The following is a 19,855-nucleotide window of genomic DNA, read 5'->3' on the forward strand; positions in this document are numbered from 1 at the left end:
AGTTACTTGCAATTCATCTCAAATGGAATTCTCCAGAAACAATGTTTAATAAGGTTGGAAATTTCCAAAAATTTTTTTCAAACATTTTTGCAAGAGTTTTGGAGAAAAATGTACACAAGGACACTTCTTGGGAGTATGACACATGTAGGAATAACATTCAAATACAAAATAAACTATTCTGAATGCCTGCTGGCATTTCTTAAGAAATACTGAAGATGTTACGTTTTCATAATGTAATCCGTGGCATCCCCGACATAAAAACTCCTCTATGGGAATTCGAATCGGATTAGTTGCAACGCTTTGAGCAGGTGCGGTCCAAAAAATGGACTTGCAGTTTATCTCTTTCTCTCTTGAGAAACGGGTTTTGCAGCACAAGGTAGTTTCTCTCCGGAGCATCTACTCCCTGCCTTGCTCTTTCAGATGGAGAAAACAAAGGCCACGGTTCCCAAGTGCTGCCGGGAATGGAGTCCTGGTCACCGAGCCCGGGGGTCGCCGTGCGCCAAGCGGCCGGGTCCAGGAAGCTGGCAAGGCCACAGCCTGACGGACAACGCACTCGGCGCCCCTTCGACTCCAGCAGCCGCACGGTGCGGGCAGGCGAGGCCAGACGGACGGCGGCGCCGGTCCCTTACGCACTCTCGGGGCGCGGAGCCCCCACACTCACCATCTCGATGATCTTGGTCTTGCGGCCCGTCTTCCTCTTCAAGGTGAATATGTACTGGGCCAGCACCACGCCCGCCACCAGTGCGCACACGCTGGCGCTTGCTACCGCGCCCACCCTAGCCACTGCTGCCCGATCCATGGACAGGCCCTAGTGCGCCGCCCGGACTGAAAAGCAGAGGCCGCTAGCCAAGGCAGCTAGCCTCGGAAGCGCGGGAGCCGCGCGCGCCGCGAAACCACGACGCCCCGCCCCACGCGCCGCTCTGCGCAGGACCCGCCCCGAAAAGGCCCCACCCACGAGGGCCGAGGGGCGGGGCCTGTGCCCGGAGCCCCGGCTGGCGGCGCGGCTTTCCCAGCGTTTGGGTCCGAGAAGCTGCTGCCAGCAAAGGGACGAGAACTGCGCTCATTCTCTCTGCTAAAGTCTGGGAGGCAGTGCTAACGAGCTCCGCATTCCAGTCGCGGCACACCCAGAAACGTTCCCCGCCTTCCAGGCCTCAGCCTCTCTGGACTACAGCCCCCAGTAGGCTGCGCGGCGCAGCGTGTGACTTGCGCAGTAGCGTCCGCTGTAAAGTGCTATGACAACAGGGCGAGGATGGCACGGAGTTAGGCTGGAGCGGGGAGGTGTCCCTTCCGCCGGCCAGCGGTTCTCTGCTACATCGCACCACCGCCTCCTGCATCCATTTCCTCCTCTGTGTGAGCAGCGGGACTTGCAGTTGTTGTTGCCGGCCGGTCTCTCCCAAGGGATAGGTGTTTCCCCTGCTTGTCTTGGGGGTTGTCGGGGTGCAGGGGAAGCCGGCACGACCGCGACTGAAGCAAGTTTCAGGCCAGCCTCATCAATTTAGCGAGGCCCTACGCAATGCAGCGACATCTTGTTTTAAATAAATAAATAAAATGGGCTCGTGATGTAGCTCAGTGATAAAGCGCCTGTGGTTCAAAATCCCAGTCCTCCCCGCAAAAAAAAAAAAAAAAAGACTAATAGAAAAACAGTTTACATACGTACTCATGGATGGGAAGTCCCAAATATACGACACTCAAGAAATGATTGAGGCTTATAAATCATCCTGGGCTACTAAAAAGAAAAAGAATGTGATGTTTCTGTTACTGGCTGGATGGGTTCTTGGGCTCTTCAGTAGAATCAGATAAAGGCACAACTGCGTTGGAAACAAGACTAAATTGGAACTTCTTGTTCTAGGAGAAGGGAGAAACAGCATTGACCAAGAGTATCAAACTAGCTCCAAAGGCAAAGAGAGAGTTTGATAAATGTGAAAGGTAGTAGGAGTGGTATGGTGCACATCAACCTTGAGGAAGGAATCAGTGGTTCATCTTGTCCCTGGTATTTCATAATAACGCCCTGTCCTGGATAAACATCCTTCCCTAGTGATGAGGATGAGTTGATGTAGCTGCTAAGGGAACATATAGGCGAGGAGTGGAAGAAAACACAAATCATTTGAGTTTCCAATTAATAGTCTCAGGAATTTGCTGTTTTGCTGACTCTTCAACAGTTTTATCCATTATGTTGTTTGACCTTGGATATTCAAGGGGAGGGTATTTGGGTTGTAATGATGCACCTGGCTTCTGATGCTGATAAGAAATGAGATGATAGGGAAAGACACACAGCATGGTCTTTTTTTTTTTTTTTTTTTTTCTTGATGTAACTGGGGATTGAACTCAGGGCCCTGTGCTTGTGAGGCAAGCACTCTACCTGCTGAGCTATCTCCCCAACCCTCAGCATGCTCTTAATAGCTAAAAAGCCATGATTTAAGGTGGGAGAGCAAGGAAAAGTACATCCTATGTTTTCAATAGACAACAAACTCTGAATCAATGTTCCTGGAGTACATTTGCTCTTTTGATATGGGGGGGCACGGTCGGCACCATTTTACCCTCCTAGTTTTTACTGTTTGTCTTAAGGGGTACTGCTTTTTATGGGAGACTGACGGTCCCATAAAGGGTGGTGAAATTAATTATGGGCTGGGCTAGTGGTGCAAATCTGTAATCCCACAATTTCAGGGACTGAGGCAGGGATGACAAATTCCAGGCTAGCCTCAGCAACTTAGCAAGATCCTGTCTCAAAAAAAAAAAAAAAAAAAAAAAAAAAAAGGTGAGGGCTGTAGCTCAGTGGCAAAGCACCCCTGGGTTAAATCCCCAGTTTAAAAAAAAAAAGTGTGTGTGTGTGTTGAGAACAGGGTGATATCTGTGCAGCTAGCTGTCTTAATTACCAGGATGCAGGCAGTTGCGACTGCTCCCTCAAAAGCCAATACAGCGCAAACAGGACTGCTGGGCCCCCATGCTTATCGAGGTTGTTAAGAAATATTTGCCTGAGAAATGTGCAGCTGCCTAGAAACCTTATCTATCAAGGACAGGGGGGCCTAACTGCAACTCATCTCCTGCACAGTTCACCCCTTCCCTCCTCCCTTCTTCCTCTAGGACCGTTCAGTTCTGGTGGGACCCAATGAGAATCAAATAGATTGGCAGGACCCAACCAGAGGAGGACTAATGTTTAGCTGTTCAAATGTTAACCAATTAAAAAGAACACTGTAAAACTGTTTGCCTTTCATTATAAAAGCCTGCTGAACAAAGGCTCAGGGCCTCTTAGCGTCACTGGTTACCGAGTGCGCAGAGTTCCAGGCTCGAGCTTGCTAATAAATGACTCTTTGTTGCTTGCATTGATCGTGGTCTCTGGTGGTCTTTGTGGGGTCTCGAGCCGCTGGGCACAACGTGTGTGTGTGTGTTTGTGTATACATATATATAGTATATATATATACAGTATATATATATAGTATATATATGTATATATATATACATAGTATATATATATAGTATATATATATAGTATATATATATGTATATATAGTATATATATAGTATATATATATGTATATATATACATGTGTGTATGTGTGTGTGTAATGCATGATGACCAAAGGTTGCCTTATGCACAAGCAAGTCTGAGACTGAGAAATAACTCAGTGGTACAGGCCTGGAAAGTCTCTCAGGTGATAAGAAGTTGTCTATTTCTGACAGAGTACTAATCTCCAAAGTTTATAAAGAACTTTAAAAACTTTATAACAAAAATACAAAGAACCCAATCAATAAATGGGCTAAGGAACTCGGCAGACACTTCACAGAAGATATACAGGTGATCAAAAATATATGAAAAAGTGCTCATCATCCCTAGTAATTAGAGAAAAGCAAATTAAAACCACCCTAAGATTTGCTCTAACTCAAATTAAAATGGCTATTATCAGGAACACAAGCAGGATGGTGGACTAGAGGGAGGCTGTGTTCCTTGTCACTCCATAACTCAGGTTTCAAGTAGAGGATATCTGTTTCTCAGTAAGACAGTTTTTGCTGCTTATCGATCCCCTGCCGTTTACCCCACTTGTCTACTGCGATCACCTGCAGTCTGCCAGCATATGGACTACTTTTTGAATGCAGATTGCTCACTGACTGCCACCTATCATCCACCATTTGCCTGCCTCTTGCCTGTCCATCACCTGCCTCTCACGTACCCATCACCCACTGCCAGAGGTTCACCTGACAGTCATCCCACAGCAGCCAGCAGACTGACCAGAGACTGCCAGTAGAGCGCCAGCTGCCTGCTGTTGCCTGGAAGTCCACTGTCACAGTACCTGCAGGTTTGATTACACATGGCTGATGCCAGTTTGAGACAACAGCCAGGACCTGTAGGACCCCTGGCTGGACTGACTGAGCACCATCTCCAGGTCTCCAGGACCCCTCAGCCCGACCAACCACTCCCTGCCTCCGGGACCCCAGACGGACTGACTGTGCCCTGCCACCAGGACACCCACACGGACTGCACCCCGCCTCCAGGACCCCTGCCCACCAACCGCACCCCACCTCCAGCCGGACCTCCAGCCGGCCACGCCCACACTCCCTAAGCTCTAGCTCCCCATTTCCCAACACGTTTTGAAGCCAGAGCGGCCATCTTGGATTATCCTGGAAGCTGTAGGTCCCATCTTTAGGTGGGGCAAATACCATCCTGAGATGCCTGCTGGAGACTTGAAACTCATTGTCAGGTACCCCTCCTGCATCTGGCTACTGAAGACTGGGAGGTTTGAATACTATAAGACTGTTATAGTGTAGATTTTTTTTTTCTTTTTCTTTTTCCTCCTTTTTGAAAAATTTTAAGTTTTTATTTCTTTACTTTTCTCACTCTTTTTTCCTTTTGTTTACCTATTTCCTCAGTCTCATTCTCCCTTTTCTCATGCTAACAACCAACTTCTTTTCATTACACTTTCACTCTTTCTATTATCTAGAACTTCTATATACTCATTTCTTATCCCATTAACAGCTACATCCTACACCCCTCCCCATCCTCTTTGTCCTCCATTAGAAACTGCAGACCTTATTGCAAATTTTTTTGTTATACTGCAGATAATAATTGAACTCATTCTGTTTATATGACAACATTTCTAACATCTTCATAGGGGCTATTTAGTTTGGAGTTGCATATTGTATATACTGGGCACTGCTAATATTGATCTCCCCCTTAAAGAAAAAGATTTGGAAACCTATAAGGTCACTATAACCCTATATGGGGAAAACTACAATACCCCAGATCTATACTGCTGGAGGGGAAGATACATGAAGAACATGAAAAAACAAGAGAAGAAAATGATCCAAACAAACCTAAATTCTATATTAATAGAATCCAGTGACAGTATGGTAGAAAAAATGTCAGAAAAGGAGCTCAGAATATACATGATTAAAATGATTCATGAAGCAAAGGATGAGATAAAAGAGCAAATGCAGGCAATGAATGATCACACCAACAAGCAATTGAAAGCACATCTGCAGGAAGCAAAAGATCATTTCAACAAAGAGACAGAGATTCTCAAAAAAGACCAAATGGAAATCCTTGAAATGAAGGAAACAATAAACCAAATTAAAAACTCAATGGAAAGCATCACCAACAGACTAGACCACTTGGAAGAGAGAACCTCAGAAAATGAAGACAAAATATTTCATCTTGAAAATAAAGTTGCCCAAACTGAGATGGTACGAAATCATGAACAGAACCTCCAAGAACTATGGGACATCATGAAAAGACCAAATTTAAGAATTATCAGGAATGAGGAAGACACAGAGATACAAACCAAAGGAATGAACAACCTCTTCAATGAATTAATAGAGAATTTCCCAAACCTGAAGAATGAAATGGAAAATCAAATACAAGAGGCTTACAGAACACCAAATGCACAAAATCACAACAGATCCACACCAAGGCACATTATAATGAAAATGCCTAACATATGAAATAAGATAGGATTTTGAAGGCTGTGAGAGAAAAGCATCAGATTACATATAGAGGGAAACCAATATGGATATCAGCAGATTTCTCAGCCCAGACTCTAAAAGCTAGAAGGGCCTGGAACAACATATTTCAAGCTCTGAAAGAACATGGATGCCAACCAAGAATCCTATACCCAGCGAAACTAACCTTCAGATTAGAAGACAAAATAAAATCCTTCCATGATAAACAAAAGTTAAAAGAATTAACAAATAGATAGGCTGTGCTACAGAGTATTCTCAACAAAATATTTCATGAGGAGAAAATGAAAACAACACTGTAGGTCAGCAAAAGGAGGAACTACCTTAAAGGAAAAACCAATCAAAGAAGAAACCAAGCCAACTTAAAAACCAAAAATAAGCCAAATGACTGGGAACACAAATCATATCTCAAATAATAATAACCCTGAACATTAATGGCCTAAACTCATCAATTAAAAGACATAGACTGCCAGATTGCATTAAAAAGAAAGACCCAACAGTATTCTGCCTTCAAGAGACTCATGTCATAGATAAGGACATCATCAGACTAAAGGTGAAAGGATGGGAAAAAACCTACCATGCATACAGACTCAGTAAAAAAGTGGGGGTTTCCATTCTTATTTCAGATAAAGTGGACTTCAAGCCAAAATTAGTCAGAAGGGATAAAGAAGGACATTTCATACTGCTTAAGGAAACCGTAAATCAGGAAGACATAACGATAGTAAATATTTATGCCGCAAACAATGGTGCATCCATGTACATCAGACAAATCCTTCTCAATTCCAGGAATGAAATAGACCACAACACAATAATTCGGGGTGACTTTAACACACAACTGTCACCGCTGGATAGATCTATGAGTTCTATGGTTCCATAGAACTCAATAGCACAATCAATAACTTAGATTTAACAGACATATACAGAATATTCCATCCATCAGAGAACGAATTAACTTTCTTCTCAGTAGCACATGGAACCTTCTCAAAAATAGACCATATGTTGTGCCACAAAACTACCCTTAGGAAATGCAAAAAAATAGAGATACTGCCTTGTGTTAAATCATATGATAATGGAATGAAATTAGAAATCATTGACAAATTACTCCAACACTTGGAGACTAATAATATGCTCTTGAATGAAGCATAGATAATAGAAAACATCAGGGAGGAGATAAAAAAATTCTCAGAGATCAATGAGAATGACGATACAACTTATCAAAATGGCTGGGACAATATGAAAGCAGTACTAAGAGCAAAATTCATTGCATGGAGCACATTCCAGAAAAGGATAAAAAGTCAGCAACTAAATGACCTAACATTAAAGTTCAAAGCCCTAGAAAAAGAACAGAACAACAAAAAAAGTAGTAGAAGAAAGGAAATAATTAAAATCAGAGCTGAAATCGATGAAATTGAAACAAAAGAAACAATCCAAAAAATTGACAAAACAAAAAGTTGGTTCTTTGAGAAAGTAAACAAAATAGATAAACCCTTAGCCACACTAACAAAGAGAAGGAGAAAAAAAAATTCAAACTATTAAAATTCATGATGAAAAAGGAAATATCATGACACCACTGAGATACAGAACATAATGAGAAGCTACTGTGAGAATCTGTATTCCAACAAAATAGAAACTACCGAAGACACTGACGAATTTCTAGAGACATATGCTCCTCCCAAACTGAAACAGGAGGACATACACAATTTAAACAGATCAATATCAAGCAATGAAATAGAAAAAGCCATTAAAAATCTACCATCCAAAAAAGCCCAGGACCAGACGGATTCTCACCCGAGTTCTACAAGACCTTCAAAGAAGAGCTCATTCCAATACTTCTCAAAGTATTCCAGGAAATAGAAAAGGAGGGTACCCTACCGAACTCATTCTATGAAGCTAATATCACCCTCATACCCAAACCCTGAGTCCATCAAAGAAAAAAAATTTTAGACCAATATCCTTGATGAATATAGATGCAAAGATCCTTAATAAAATACTGGCAAAACATATTCAAAAACATATTAAGAAAAGTGTGCACCACGATCAAGTGGGGTTCATTCCTGGAATGTAAGGATGGTTTAACATGTGTGAATCAATAAACGTAATCCATCATGTCAATAGACTTAAGGATAAGAATCATATGGTTATTTCAATCGGCACAGAAAAAGAGTTCGACAAAACACAACACCCCTTCATGCTGAAAACTCTAGAAAGAATAGGGATAGTAGGAACATACCTGAAATTGTAAAGGCTATTTATGCTAAGTCCATGGCCAACATCACTCTTTTTTTTTTCTTTTTTTTTTTTATTGTAAACAAATGGGATACATGTTGTTTCTCTGTTTGTACATGGAGTAAAGGCATACCATTTGTGTAATCATAAATTTACATAGGGTAATGTTGTTTGATTCATTCTGTTTTTTTTCCCCTTCCCACCACCCCTCCCACCCCTCTTTTCCCTCTAAACAGTCCTTCCTCCATTCTTGCCCCGACTCCCTAACCCTAACTCTAACCCTAACACTAACCCTCCCACCCCCCATTATGTGTCATCATCGACTTATCAGCGAGATCATTTGTCCTTTGGTTTTTTGAGATTCTCTTATCTCACTTAGCATGATATTCTCCAATTTCATCCATTTCCCTGCAAATACCATAATTTTATCATTCTTTGTGGCTGAGTAATATTCCATTGTATATATATACCACAGTTTCTTTATCCACTCATCAATTGAAGGGCATCAAGGTTGGTTCCACAGTCTGGCTATTGTGAATTGAGCAGCTATGAACATTGATGTGGCTGTATCTCTGTAGTATGCTGATTTTAAGTCCTTTGGGTATAGGCCAAGGAGTGGGATAGCTGGGTCAAATGGTGGTTCCATTCCAAGTTTTCTAAGGAATCTCCACACTGCTTTCCAGAGTGGCTGCACTAATTTGCAGTCCCACCAGCAATGTATGAGTGTACCTTTCTCCCCACATCCTCGCCAACACCTGTTGTTGCTTGTATTCTTGATAATTGTCATTCTAATTGGGGTGAGATGGAATCTTAGTGGAGTTTTGATTTGCATTTCTCTTATTACTAGAGATGTTGAACACTATTCCATATGTTTGTTGATTGCTTGTAGATCTTCTTCTGTGAAGTGTCTGTTCATTTCCTTAGCCCATTTGTTGATTGGGTTATTTGCATTATTGGTGTAGAGATTTTTGAGTTCTTTAGAGATTCTGGAGATTAGTGCTCTATCTGAAATATGATTGGCAAAGATATTCTCCCGCTCTGCAGGCTCTTTCTTCGCATTGCTGATAGTTTCCTTTGCTGAGAGAAAGCTATTTACTTTGAATCTATCCCAGTTATTGATTCTTGCTTTTATTTCTTGTGCTATGGGAGTCCTGTTGAGGAAGTCTGGTCCTAAGCCGACAAGGTGAAGATCTGGACCTACTTTTTCTTCTATAATCTGCAGAGTCTCTGGTCTGATTCCAAGGTCTTAATCTATGTTGAGTTTAGTTTTGTGCATGGTGAGAGATATGGGTTTAGTTACATTCTGTTGCATATGGATTTCTAATTCTCCCAGCATCATTTGTTGAAGAGGCTATCTTTTCTCCATTGCATATTTTTGGCACCTTTGTCTAGTATGAGAAAATTGTATTTATTTGGGTTTGTGTCCGTGTCCTCTATTCTGTACCATTGATTTACCTTTCTATTTTGGTACCAATACCATGCCGTTTTTGTTACTATTGCTTTGTAGTAGAGTTGAAGATTTGGTATTGCGATACCCACTGCTTCACTCTTTCTGCTAAGGATTGCTTTAGCTATTCTGGGTTTCTTATTCTGCCAGATGAAACTCATGATTGCTTGCTCTATTTCTGTAAGGTACATCATTGGGATTTTAATTGGAATTGCATTGAATTTGTATAGCACTTTTGGTGGTATGGCCATTTTGACAATATTAATTCTTCCTATCCAAGAACATAGGAGATCTTTCCATCTTCTAAGGTTTTCTTTAATTTCGTTCTTTAGTGTTCTGTAGTTCTCATTGTAGAGGTCTTTCACCTCTTTTGTGAGATTGATTCCCAAATATTTTATTTTTTTCGAGGCTATTGTGAATGGGGTAGTTTTCCTAACTTCTCTTTCTAAAGATTCATCACTTATGTATAAAAATGCATTGGATTTATGAGCATTGATCTTGTAACCTGCTACCTTACTGAATTCACTTATGAGTTCTAAAAGTTTTCTGGTGGAATTTCCTGGTTCCTCTAAGTATATAATCATATCATTAGCAAATAGGGATAGTTTGAGTTCTTCTTTTCCTATTCGTATCCCTTTAATTTCTTTGGTCTGTCTAATTGCTCTGGCTAGAGTTTCAAGGATGATATTGAATAGAAGTGGTGAAAGAGGGCATCCTGAGGATCCAAGATTGCGGTCTAGAGGGAGGCTGCGTTTCTTGTCGCCCCGCATCACTGTATTTAAGCAGAGGATATCTGTTTCTCGGTGAAGCAGTTTTTGCTGCTTATTGATCCCCCACTCTTTACACCATTTGTCTGCTGTGATGACCTGCAGTCTGCCAGCATATCGACGCCTTTTTTGAGAGCAGATTGCTCACTGTCAGGCGTTTATCACCCGCCATTTGCCTGCCTCTTGCCTGTCCATCGCCTGCCTTGCCCCTATCCATCACCCAACGCTCGAGGTTCACCTCCCGATCGTCCGACAGCTGCCAGCAGATTGACCGCAGACCACAAGTGGAGAACCAGCTGCCTGCTGCTGCCTGGAAATTCACCCTCACAGTACCTGCAGGTTGGATCACATGTGGCTGCCACCATTTTGAGACAACAGCCAGGCCCTGTAGGACCCCTGGCCGGACTGACCGAGTCCCGTCTCCAGGATCCCTCAGCCTGACCAATCACTCCCTGCCTCAGGGGCCCCCACATCAACTGACTGCTCCCTGCCGCCAGGACCCCAAGACCAACTGACTGCACCCTATCACCGGGACTCCAGACCGACTGATCGCACCCGGCCTCCAGGATCCCACAACCACACCAAACACACCGGACCTCCAGGACCCCTGCCGGACCAACTGCATCCTGTCTCCAGGACCTCCAGCTGACCATGTCCACCCCTGAGCTGCAGCTCCCCATTTGCCAACACATTTGGAAGCCAGAGCAGCCATCTTGGATAATCCTGGAAGCCGTAGCTCCGATCTTCAGGTGGGGCAAATCCCATCCTGAGACACCTGCTGGAGGCTTGAAGCTCATTCTCAGGGGCTATTTGGTCTAGGAATGCATAGTGTCTGGTTTGGGCACTGCTAATATTGATCTCCCCTTAAAGAAAGGGTTTTGGAAACCTATAGGGCCACTATGAGCCTATAGGGGGAAATCTGCAATACCCCAGATCTGCACTGCTAGAGGGGAAGATACATGAACAACATGAAAAAACAAGGGAAGAAAATGATCCAAACAAATCTAGATTCTATATTAATAGAATCCAATGACAGTATGTAAGAAGAAATGTCAGAAAAGGACTTCAGATTATACATGATTAAGATGATTTGTGAAACAAAGGATGAGATAAAAGAGCAAATGCAGGCAATGAATGATAATACCAATAAGCTGAAAGAGCACCTGCAGGAAACAAAAGATCATTTCAACAAAGAGATAGAGATTCTCAGAAAAAAAAAAACAAACGGAAATCCTTGAAATGAAGGAGACAATAAACCAAATAAAAAACTCAATGCAAAGTATCACCAACAGACTACACCACTTGGAAGACAGAACCTCAGACAATGACACAAAATATTTCATCTTGAATATAAAGTTGCCCAGACAGAGAAGATGGTAAGAAATCATGAACAGAATCTCCAAGAACTATGGGACATCATGAAAAGACCAAATTTAAGAATTATTGGGATTGAGGAAGGCACAGAAATACAAACCAAAGGAATGAACAACCTATTCAATGAAATAATATCAGGAAATTTCCCAAACCTGAAGAATGAAATGGAAAATCAAATACAAGAGGCTTACAGAACACCAAATGCACAGAATCACAACAGATCCACACCAAGGCACAATATAATGAAAATGCCTAACATTCAAAATAAAGATAGAATTTTGAAGGCCTTGAGAGAAAAGTATGAGATTACATATAGGGGGAGACCAATACGGATAGCAACAGACTTCTCAACCCAGACTCTAAAAGCTAGAAGGGCCTGGACCAACATATTTCAAGCTCTGAAAGAACATGGTTGCCAACCAAAAATTCTATACTCAGCAAAACTAAAGTTCAGATCTGAAGAAGAAATAAAATCCTTCCATGATAAACAAAAGTTAAAAGAATTTACAAATCGAAAGCCTGCACTACAGAACGTTCTCAACAAAATATTCCATGAGGAGGAAATGAAAAACAACAATGTAGGTCATCAAAGGGAGGAACTACCTTAGAGAAAAACCACTCAAAGGAGAAACCAAGCCAACATAAAAACTAAAAATAAGCCAAATGACTGGGAATACAAATCATTTCTCAATAATAACCCTGAACTTTAATGGCCTAAACTCATCAATCAAAAGACACAGACTGGCAGAATGGATTAAAAAGAAAGATCCAACAATATGCTGCCTGCAAGAGACTCATCTCATAGAAAAAGACATCCACAGACTAAAGGTGAAAGGATGGGAAAAAACCTACCACGCACATGGACCCAGTAAAAAAGCGGAGGTTTCCATCCTTATATCAGATAAAGTGGACTTCAAGCCAAAGTTAGTCAGAAGGGATAAAGAAGGACATTTCATACTGCTTAAGGGAACCATAAAGCAGGAAGACATAACGATAGTAAACATTTATGCCCCAAACAGTGGTGCATCCCTATACATCAAACAAATCCTTCTCAATTTCAAGAATCACATAGACCACAACACAATAATGCTGGGCGACTTTAACGCACCACTGTCACTACTAGATAGTTCTTCAAAACAAAATCCAACCAAAGAAACCATAGAACTCAATAACACAATCAATAACCTAGACTTAATAGACATATATAGAATATTCCATCCATCAAGGAGCGGATACACTTTCTTCTCAGTAGCACATGGAACCTTCTCAAAAATAGACCATATGTTATGCCACAAAGCAGCCCTTAGGAAATGCAAAAATTAGAGATACTGCTTTGTGTTCTATCAGATCATAATGGACTGAGAGTAGAAATCAATGACAAAGTAAAAAAAGGAAATTACTCCAACACTTGGAGACTAAATAATATGCTATTGAATGAAACATGGATAACAAAAAACATCAGGGAGGAGATTAAAAAATTCTTAGTGGTCAATGAGAATGATGATACAACTTATCAAAATCTCTGGGACACTATGAAAGCGGTACTAAGAGCAAAATTCATTGCATGGAGCACATTCCAGAAAAGAATGAAAAGTCAACAATTAAATGACCTAACATTACAGCTCAAAGCCCTAGAAAAAGAAGAACAGAATAACAGCAAAAGTAGTAGAAGACAGGAAATAATTAAAATCAGAGCTGAAATCAATGAAATTGAAACAAAAGAAACTATACAAAAAATTGATATAACAAAAAGTTGGTTCTTTGAGAAAGTAAACAAAATAGATAAACCCTTAGCCACCCTAACAAAGAGAAGGAGAGAGAAGACTCAAATTACTAAAATACATGATGCAAAAGGAAATATCACAACAGACACCACTGAGATACAGAACATAATGAGAAGCTACTGTGAGAATCTGTATTCCAACAAAATAGAAACTACCGAAGACACTGACGAATTTCTAGAGACATATGCTCCTCCCAAACTGAAACAGGAGGACATACACAATTTAAACAGATCAATATCAAGCAATGAAATAGAAAAAGCCATTAAAAATCTACCATCCAAAAAAGCCCAGGACCAGACGGATTCTCACCCGAGTTCTACAAGACCTTCAAAGAAGAGCTCATTCCAATACTTCTCAAAGTATTCCAGGAAATAGAAAAGGAGGGTACCCTACCGAACTCATTCTATGAAGCTAATATCACCCTCATACCCAAACCAGGAAAAGACACATCAAGGAAAGAAAATTTTAGACCAATATCCTTGATGAACATAGATGCTAAAATCCTTAACAAAATATTGGCAAACCGTATCCAAAAACATATTAAGAAAAGTGTGCACCAGGATCAAGTGGGGTTCATTCCTGGAAGGCAAGGATGGTTTCACATCTGTAAATCAATAAACGTAATCCATCATGTCAATAGACTTAAGGATAAGAATCATATGGTTATTTCAATTGACGCAGAAAAAGCATTTGACAATATACAACATCCCTTCATGCTGAAAACACTAGAAAAAATAGGGATAGTAGGAACATACCTGAACATTGTAAAGGCTATTTATGCTAAGCCCATGGCCAACATCATTCTTAATGGAGAAAAACTGAAACCATTCCCTTGAAAAACAGGAATAAGATGGGGATATCCTCTTTCACCACTTCTATTCAACATTTTCCTCAAAACTCTAGCCAGAGCGATTAGGCAGAGTAAAGAAATTTAAGGGATACGAATAGGAAAAGAGGAACTTAAACTGTCACTATTTGCGGATGACATGATTCTATATTTAGAGGATCCAAAAACCTCCTCCAGAAAACTACTAGACCTCATCAATGAATTCAGCAAAATAGCAGGCTATAAAATCAACACGCATAAATCTAAAGCATTTTTATACGCAAGCGATGAAACAGCTGAAACGGAAATGAGGAAAACAACTCCATTTGCAATAGCCTCAAAAAATAATAAAATACTTGGGTATCAATCTATCCAAAGAGGTAAAAGATCTCTACAATGAAAACTACAAAACACTGAAGAAAGAAATTAAGGAAGACCTTAGAAGATGGAAAGATCTCCCATGTTCTTGGATAGGCAGAATTAATATTGTCAAAATGGCCATACTACCAAAAGTGCTATACAGATTCAATGCAATTTCAATTAAAATCCCAATGATGTACCTCACAGAAATAGAGCAAGCATTCATGAAATTCATCTGGAAGAATAAGAAACCCAGAATAGCTAAAGCAATCCTTAGCAGGAAGAATGAAGCAGGGGGTATCGCAGTACCAGAACTTCAACTATACTACAAAGCAATAGTAACAAAAACGGCATGGTATTGGCACCAAAATAGACAGGTAGATCAATGGTACAGAATAGAGGACACGGACACAAACCCAAATAAATACAATTTTCTCATACTAGACAAAGGTGCCAAAAATATACAATGGAGAAAAGATAGCCTCTTAACAAATTGTGCTGGGAAAACTGGAAATCCATATGCAACAGAATGAAAATAAACTCCTATCTCTCACCCTGCACAAAACTCAACTCACAATGGATCAAGGACCTTGAAATCAGACCAGAGACCCTGCATCTTATAGAAGAAAAAGTTGGTCCACATCTTCACCTTGTTGGCTTAGGATCAGACTTCCTTAACAGGACTCCCATAGCACAAGAAATAAAAGCTAGAGTCAATAACTGGGATAGATTCAAACTAAATAGCTTTCTCTCAGCAAAGGAAACTATCAGCAATGCAAAGAGAGAGCCTACAGAGTGGGAGAATATCTTTGCCACTCATACTTCAGATAGAGCACTAATTTCCAGAATATATAAAGAACTCAGAAAACTCTACACCAAGAATACAAATAACCCAATCAACAAATGGGCTAAGGAAATGAACAGACAGTTCACAGAAGAAGATCTACAAGCAATCAATAGATATATGAAAAAATGTTCAACATCTTTAGTAATAAGAGAAATGCAAATCAAAACTACACTAAGATTCCATCTCACCCCAATTAGTACACTCATACATTGCTGGTAGGGCTGCAAATTAGTGCAGCCACTCTGGAAAGCAGTGTGGAGATTCCTTAGAAAACTTGGAATGGACCTACCATTTGACCCAGCTATCTCACTCCTCAACCTATACCCAAAGGACTTAAAATCAGCACACTACAGAGATACAGCCACATCAATGTTCATAGTGGCTCAATTCACAATAGCCAGACTATGGAATCAACCCAGATATCGTTCAATTGATGAATAGATAAAGAAACTGTGGTATATATATATACAATGGAATATTACTCAGCTATAAAGAATAATAAAATTATGGCATTTGCAGGCAAATGGATGAAATTGGAGAAAATCATGTTAAGTGAGATAAGCCAATCTCAAAAATCCAAAAGAGGAATGTTCTCACTGATAAGCAGATGATGACACTTAATGGGGGGTGGGAGTGGGACAAGAATGGACGAAGAAGGGACTGCATAGAGGGAAAAGAGAGGTGGGAGGGGTGGGGGGGAAGGAAAAAATAATGAAATGAATCAAACATCATTACTCTATGTAAATGTATGATTATGCAAATGGTATGCTGTTACTCCATGTACAAACAGAAACAACATGTATCCCATTTGTTTACAATAAAAATAAATTTAAAAAAAAAGAGGGCATCCCTGCTTTGTTCCAGTTTTTAGGGGGGATGCTTTCCGTATTTCACCATTTAGAATGATATTAGCCATGAGCCTAGTATAGATGGCCTTTACAATGTTAAGGAATGTTCCCACTATCCCTATTTTTTCTAGTGTTTTGAGAATGAAGGGATGCTGTATTTTATCAAATGCTTTTTCTGCATCTATTGAAATAATCATATGATTCTTGACTTTAAGTTTATTGATATGGTGAATTACATTTATTGATTTCCTGATGTTGAACCAACCATGCATCCCTGGGATGAAACCCACTTGATCATGGTGCACTATCTTTTTAATATGTTTTTGTATGCAATTTACTAAAATTTTATTGAGAATTTTTATGTCGATGTCATTAAGGATATTGGTCTGAAATTTTCTTTCCCCCATGTGTCTGTGTCTGGTTTAGGTATCAGGGTAATATTGGCTTCATAGAATGAGTTTGGGAGGGTTCCCTCCTCTTCTATTTCATGGAATACTATGAGAAGTATTGGAATGAGCTCTTCTTTAAAGGTTTTGTAGAACTTGGCTAAGAACCCATCTGCTCCTGGACTTTTCTTTGTTGGTAGGCTTTTGATGACTTCTTCTGTTTCATTACTTGAAATTGGTCTATTTAAATTGTGTATGTCCTCCTCGTTCAGTTTAGGCAATTCATATGTCTCTAGAAACCTGTTGATGTCTTCGAAATTTTCTATTTTGTTGGAGTATAGATTTTCAAAATAGCTTCTAATTATGTTTTGTATTTCAATCTTGTCTGTTGTGATATTTCCTTGTTCATTCCGAATTTTAGTGATTTGGGTTTTCTCTCATCTTCTCTTTGTTAGTGTGGCTAAAGGTTTATTAATTTTGTTTATTTTTTCGAAAAACCAACTATTTATTTTGTCAATTTTTTGTATTGTTTCTTTTGTTTCAATTTCATTGATTTCAGCTCTGAGTTTAACTACTGCCTGTCTTCTACTACTTTTGGTGCTGGTCTGTTCTTCTTTTTCTAGGGCTTTGAGCTGTAGTGTTAGGTCGTTTATTTGTTGAGTTTTACTTCTTTTATTAAATGCGCTCCATGAAATAAATTTCCCTCTAAGTACTACTTTCATAGTATCCCAGAGATTTTGATATGATGTTTCTTTGTTCTCATTTACCTCTAAGAATTTTTTAATTTCCTTCCTAATATCTTCTGTTATCCATTCATCATATAATAGCATATTTTTTAATCTCCAGGTGTTGGAGTAGTCTGTTTTTTACTCTTTCATTTATTTCTAATTTTAATCCATTATGATCTGATAGAATACAAAGTAGTGTCTCTATCTTCTTGTATTTGCTAACATTAGCTTTGTGGCATAATATATGGTCTATTTTAGAGAAGGATCCATGTGCTGTTGAGAAGAAAGTGTATTCGCTCTTGGTTGGATGGTATATTCTATAAATATCTGTTAAGTCTAAATTATTGATTGTGTTATTGAGATCTATGGTTTCTTTGTTCAATTTTTGTTTGAAAGATCTGTCCAGTGGTGGGAGAGGTGTGTTAAAATCACCTAGTATTATTGTGTAATAGTCTATTTGGTTTCTGAAATTGAGAAGGATTTGTTTGACATACATGGATGAGCCACTGTTTGGGGCATAGATGATTATGATTATTATGTCTTGCTGATTTATGCTTCCCTTAAGCAGTATGAAATGTCCTTTTTTATCCCTTCTGACTAACATTGGCTTGAAGTCCACATTATCCGAAATTAGGATGGATACCCCAGCTTTTTTGCTGAGTCCATGTGCATGGTATGTTTTTCCCCATCCTTTCACCTTTAGTCTATGGGTATCTCTTCCTATGAGGTGAGTCTGTTGTAGGCAACATATTGTTGGATCTTTCTTTTTAATCCAATCTGCCATTCTATGTCTTTTGATTGATGAGTTCAGGCCATTAATATTCAGGGTTATTATTGAGATATGATTTATATTCCCGGTCATTTGGTTCATTTTTTAAATTTTATTTATTTATTTTTTTTGACAGGACTTGGTTCCTCCTTTATTTGACAATTCCTTTAGGATAATTCCTCCCTTTGCTGATTTGCTTCTTTGTTTTTCATCTCTTCCTCATGGAATATTTTGCTGAGAATGTTCTGTAATGCTGGCTTTCTTTTTGTAAATTCTTTTAGCTTCTGTTTATCATGGAAGGATTTTATTTCATCATCAAATTTGAAGGTAAGTTTTGCTGGGTATAAGATTCTTGGTTGGCATCTATTTTCTTTCAGGGCTTGAAAAATGTTGTTCCAGGCCCTTCTAGCTTTTAGGGTCTGGATTGAAAAATCTGCTGATATCCGTATTGGTTCCCCCTGAATGTAATTTGGTTCTCTGCTTTCACAAGCCTTTAAAATTCTGTCTTTATTTTGTATGTTAGGTATTTTCATTATAATGTGCCTTGGTGTGGGTCTGTTGTAAGTTTGTGTATTTGGAGTCCTACAAACCTCTTGAACTTGATTTTCCATTTCATTCTGCAGATTTGGGAAATTTTCTGATATTTATTTCATTGAATAGATTGTTCATTCCTTTGGTTTGTTTCTCCAAGCCTTTCTGTTTGATTTTTTTTCAATATCTCTAACTCTATTGAAATGATCTTTTGCTTCCTGTATTTGCTCTTTTAACTGTCGATTGGTGCGATCATTCAATGCCTGCATTTGCTCTTTCATCATTTGCTTCCCTGATCATTTAAATTATGTACATTCTGAACTCCCTTTCTGTCATTTCTTCTGCCATGCTGTCATTGGGTTTTATTGATGTAACATCTAGATTTGTTTGTGGCATTTTCTTTCCTTGTTTTCTCATATTGTTCAGGTATCAGTGGACTGCTGAGATATTGCAGATTTTGTCTATTGACTTACAATGTCCCTGAAGATTTCTAGTACATTCTCTCTTAGCCTTCAGTAGCCTGAAGTCTTGGAGGAAGTTGATAATGCAGTGCTCCACAAGGAAGCTGCCTCTCTAGGCATGGTGACCTTCAGGTGGGGTATATTTCCTGCTAGTGGGCAGAGGTGCCTCCACTTGTTGACCAATGGTCATCCAAAGGGGAACTAGGCTGCGGGCTGAGGCAAGGCCTGTTTGGGTCTGTGTCTCTGGTTTTACCGTCCTTGTGGGAAAACCTCACCCAGCAGGAAAGACTCATCCGGTGGGGAGGTCTCGCTGGTCAGTTCCCCTCCTGGAGGTTCCCCTCAATCCACAACTACTGCGTGGGCTGGGCTGCCTTCCTCTGCAACATTCCCAGGGGCCTGGACCTACCTCCTGGGTCTGGGAGCCTCACCCTTCGCAGATGAGTCTCCTTAGGCTGCCTCTCCTCAGAGAATCTGCCCGCAGTCCTGGAAACTTCACTCTGCCCCTCAGCTTGTCTCTGTGGCTCTTCCACCAAGCAGCCGCCTAAGTCCTGA

General features: G+C 40.1%; 1 protein-coding gene across 2 annotated transcripts in view; it reads right to left on the bottom strand.

Annotated features, from left to right (window-relative positions):
* Positions 1 to 910, bottom strand: part of NT5C3A (5'-nucleotidase, cytosolic IIIA) — a 52,447-nt gene extending 51,537 nt beyond the window's left edge. Inside the window, exon 1 of one of the 2 annotated variants that reach the window (XM_079152371.1) lies at positions 662 to 910. In XM_079152371.1, the coding sequence (XP_079008497.1) occupies positions 662 to 799 (138 nt within the window). In that variant the 5' untranslated portion in view covers positions 800 to 910. The remainder of the gene's footprint in view (positions 1 to 661) is intronic. The other variant, XM_079152373.1, reaches the window with a different exon arrangement.
* Positions 911 to 19,855: the final 18,945 nt, after the last annotated feature.

The sequence above is a fragment of the Sciurus vulgaris genome (assembly GCF_902686455.1).
Source record: "Sciurus vulgaris genome assembly, chromosome: 8".
Classification (NCBI taxonomy): domain Eukaryota; kingdom Metazoa; phylum Chordata; class Mammalia; order Rodentia; family Sciuridae; genus Sciurus; species Sciurus vulgaris.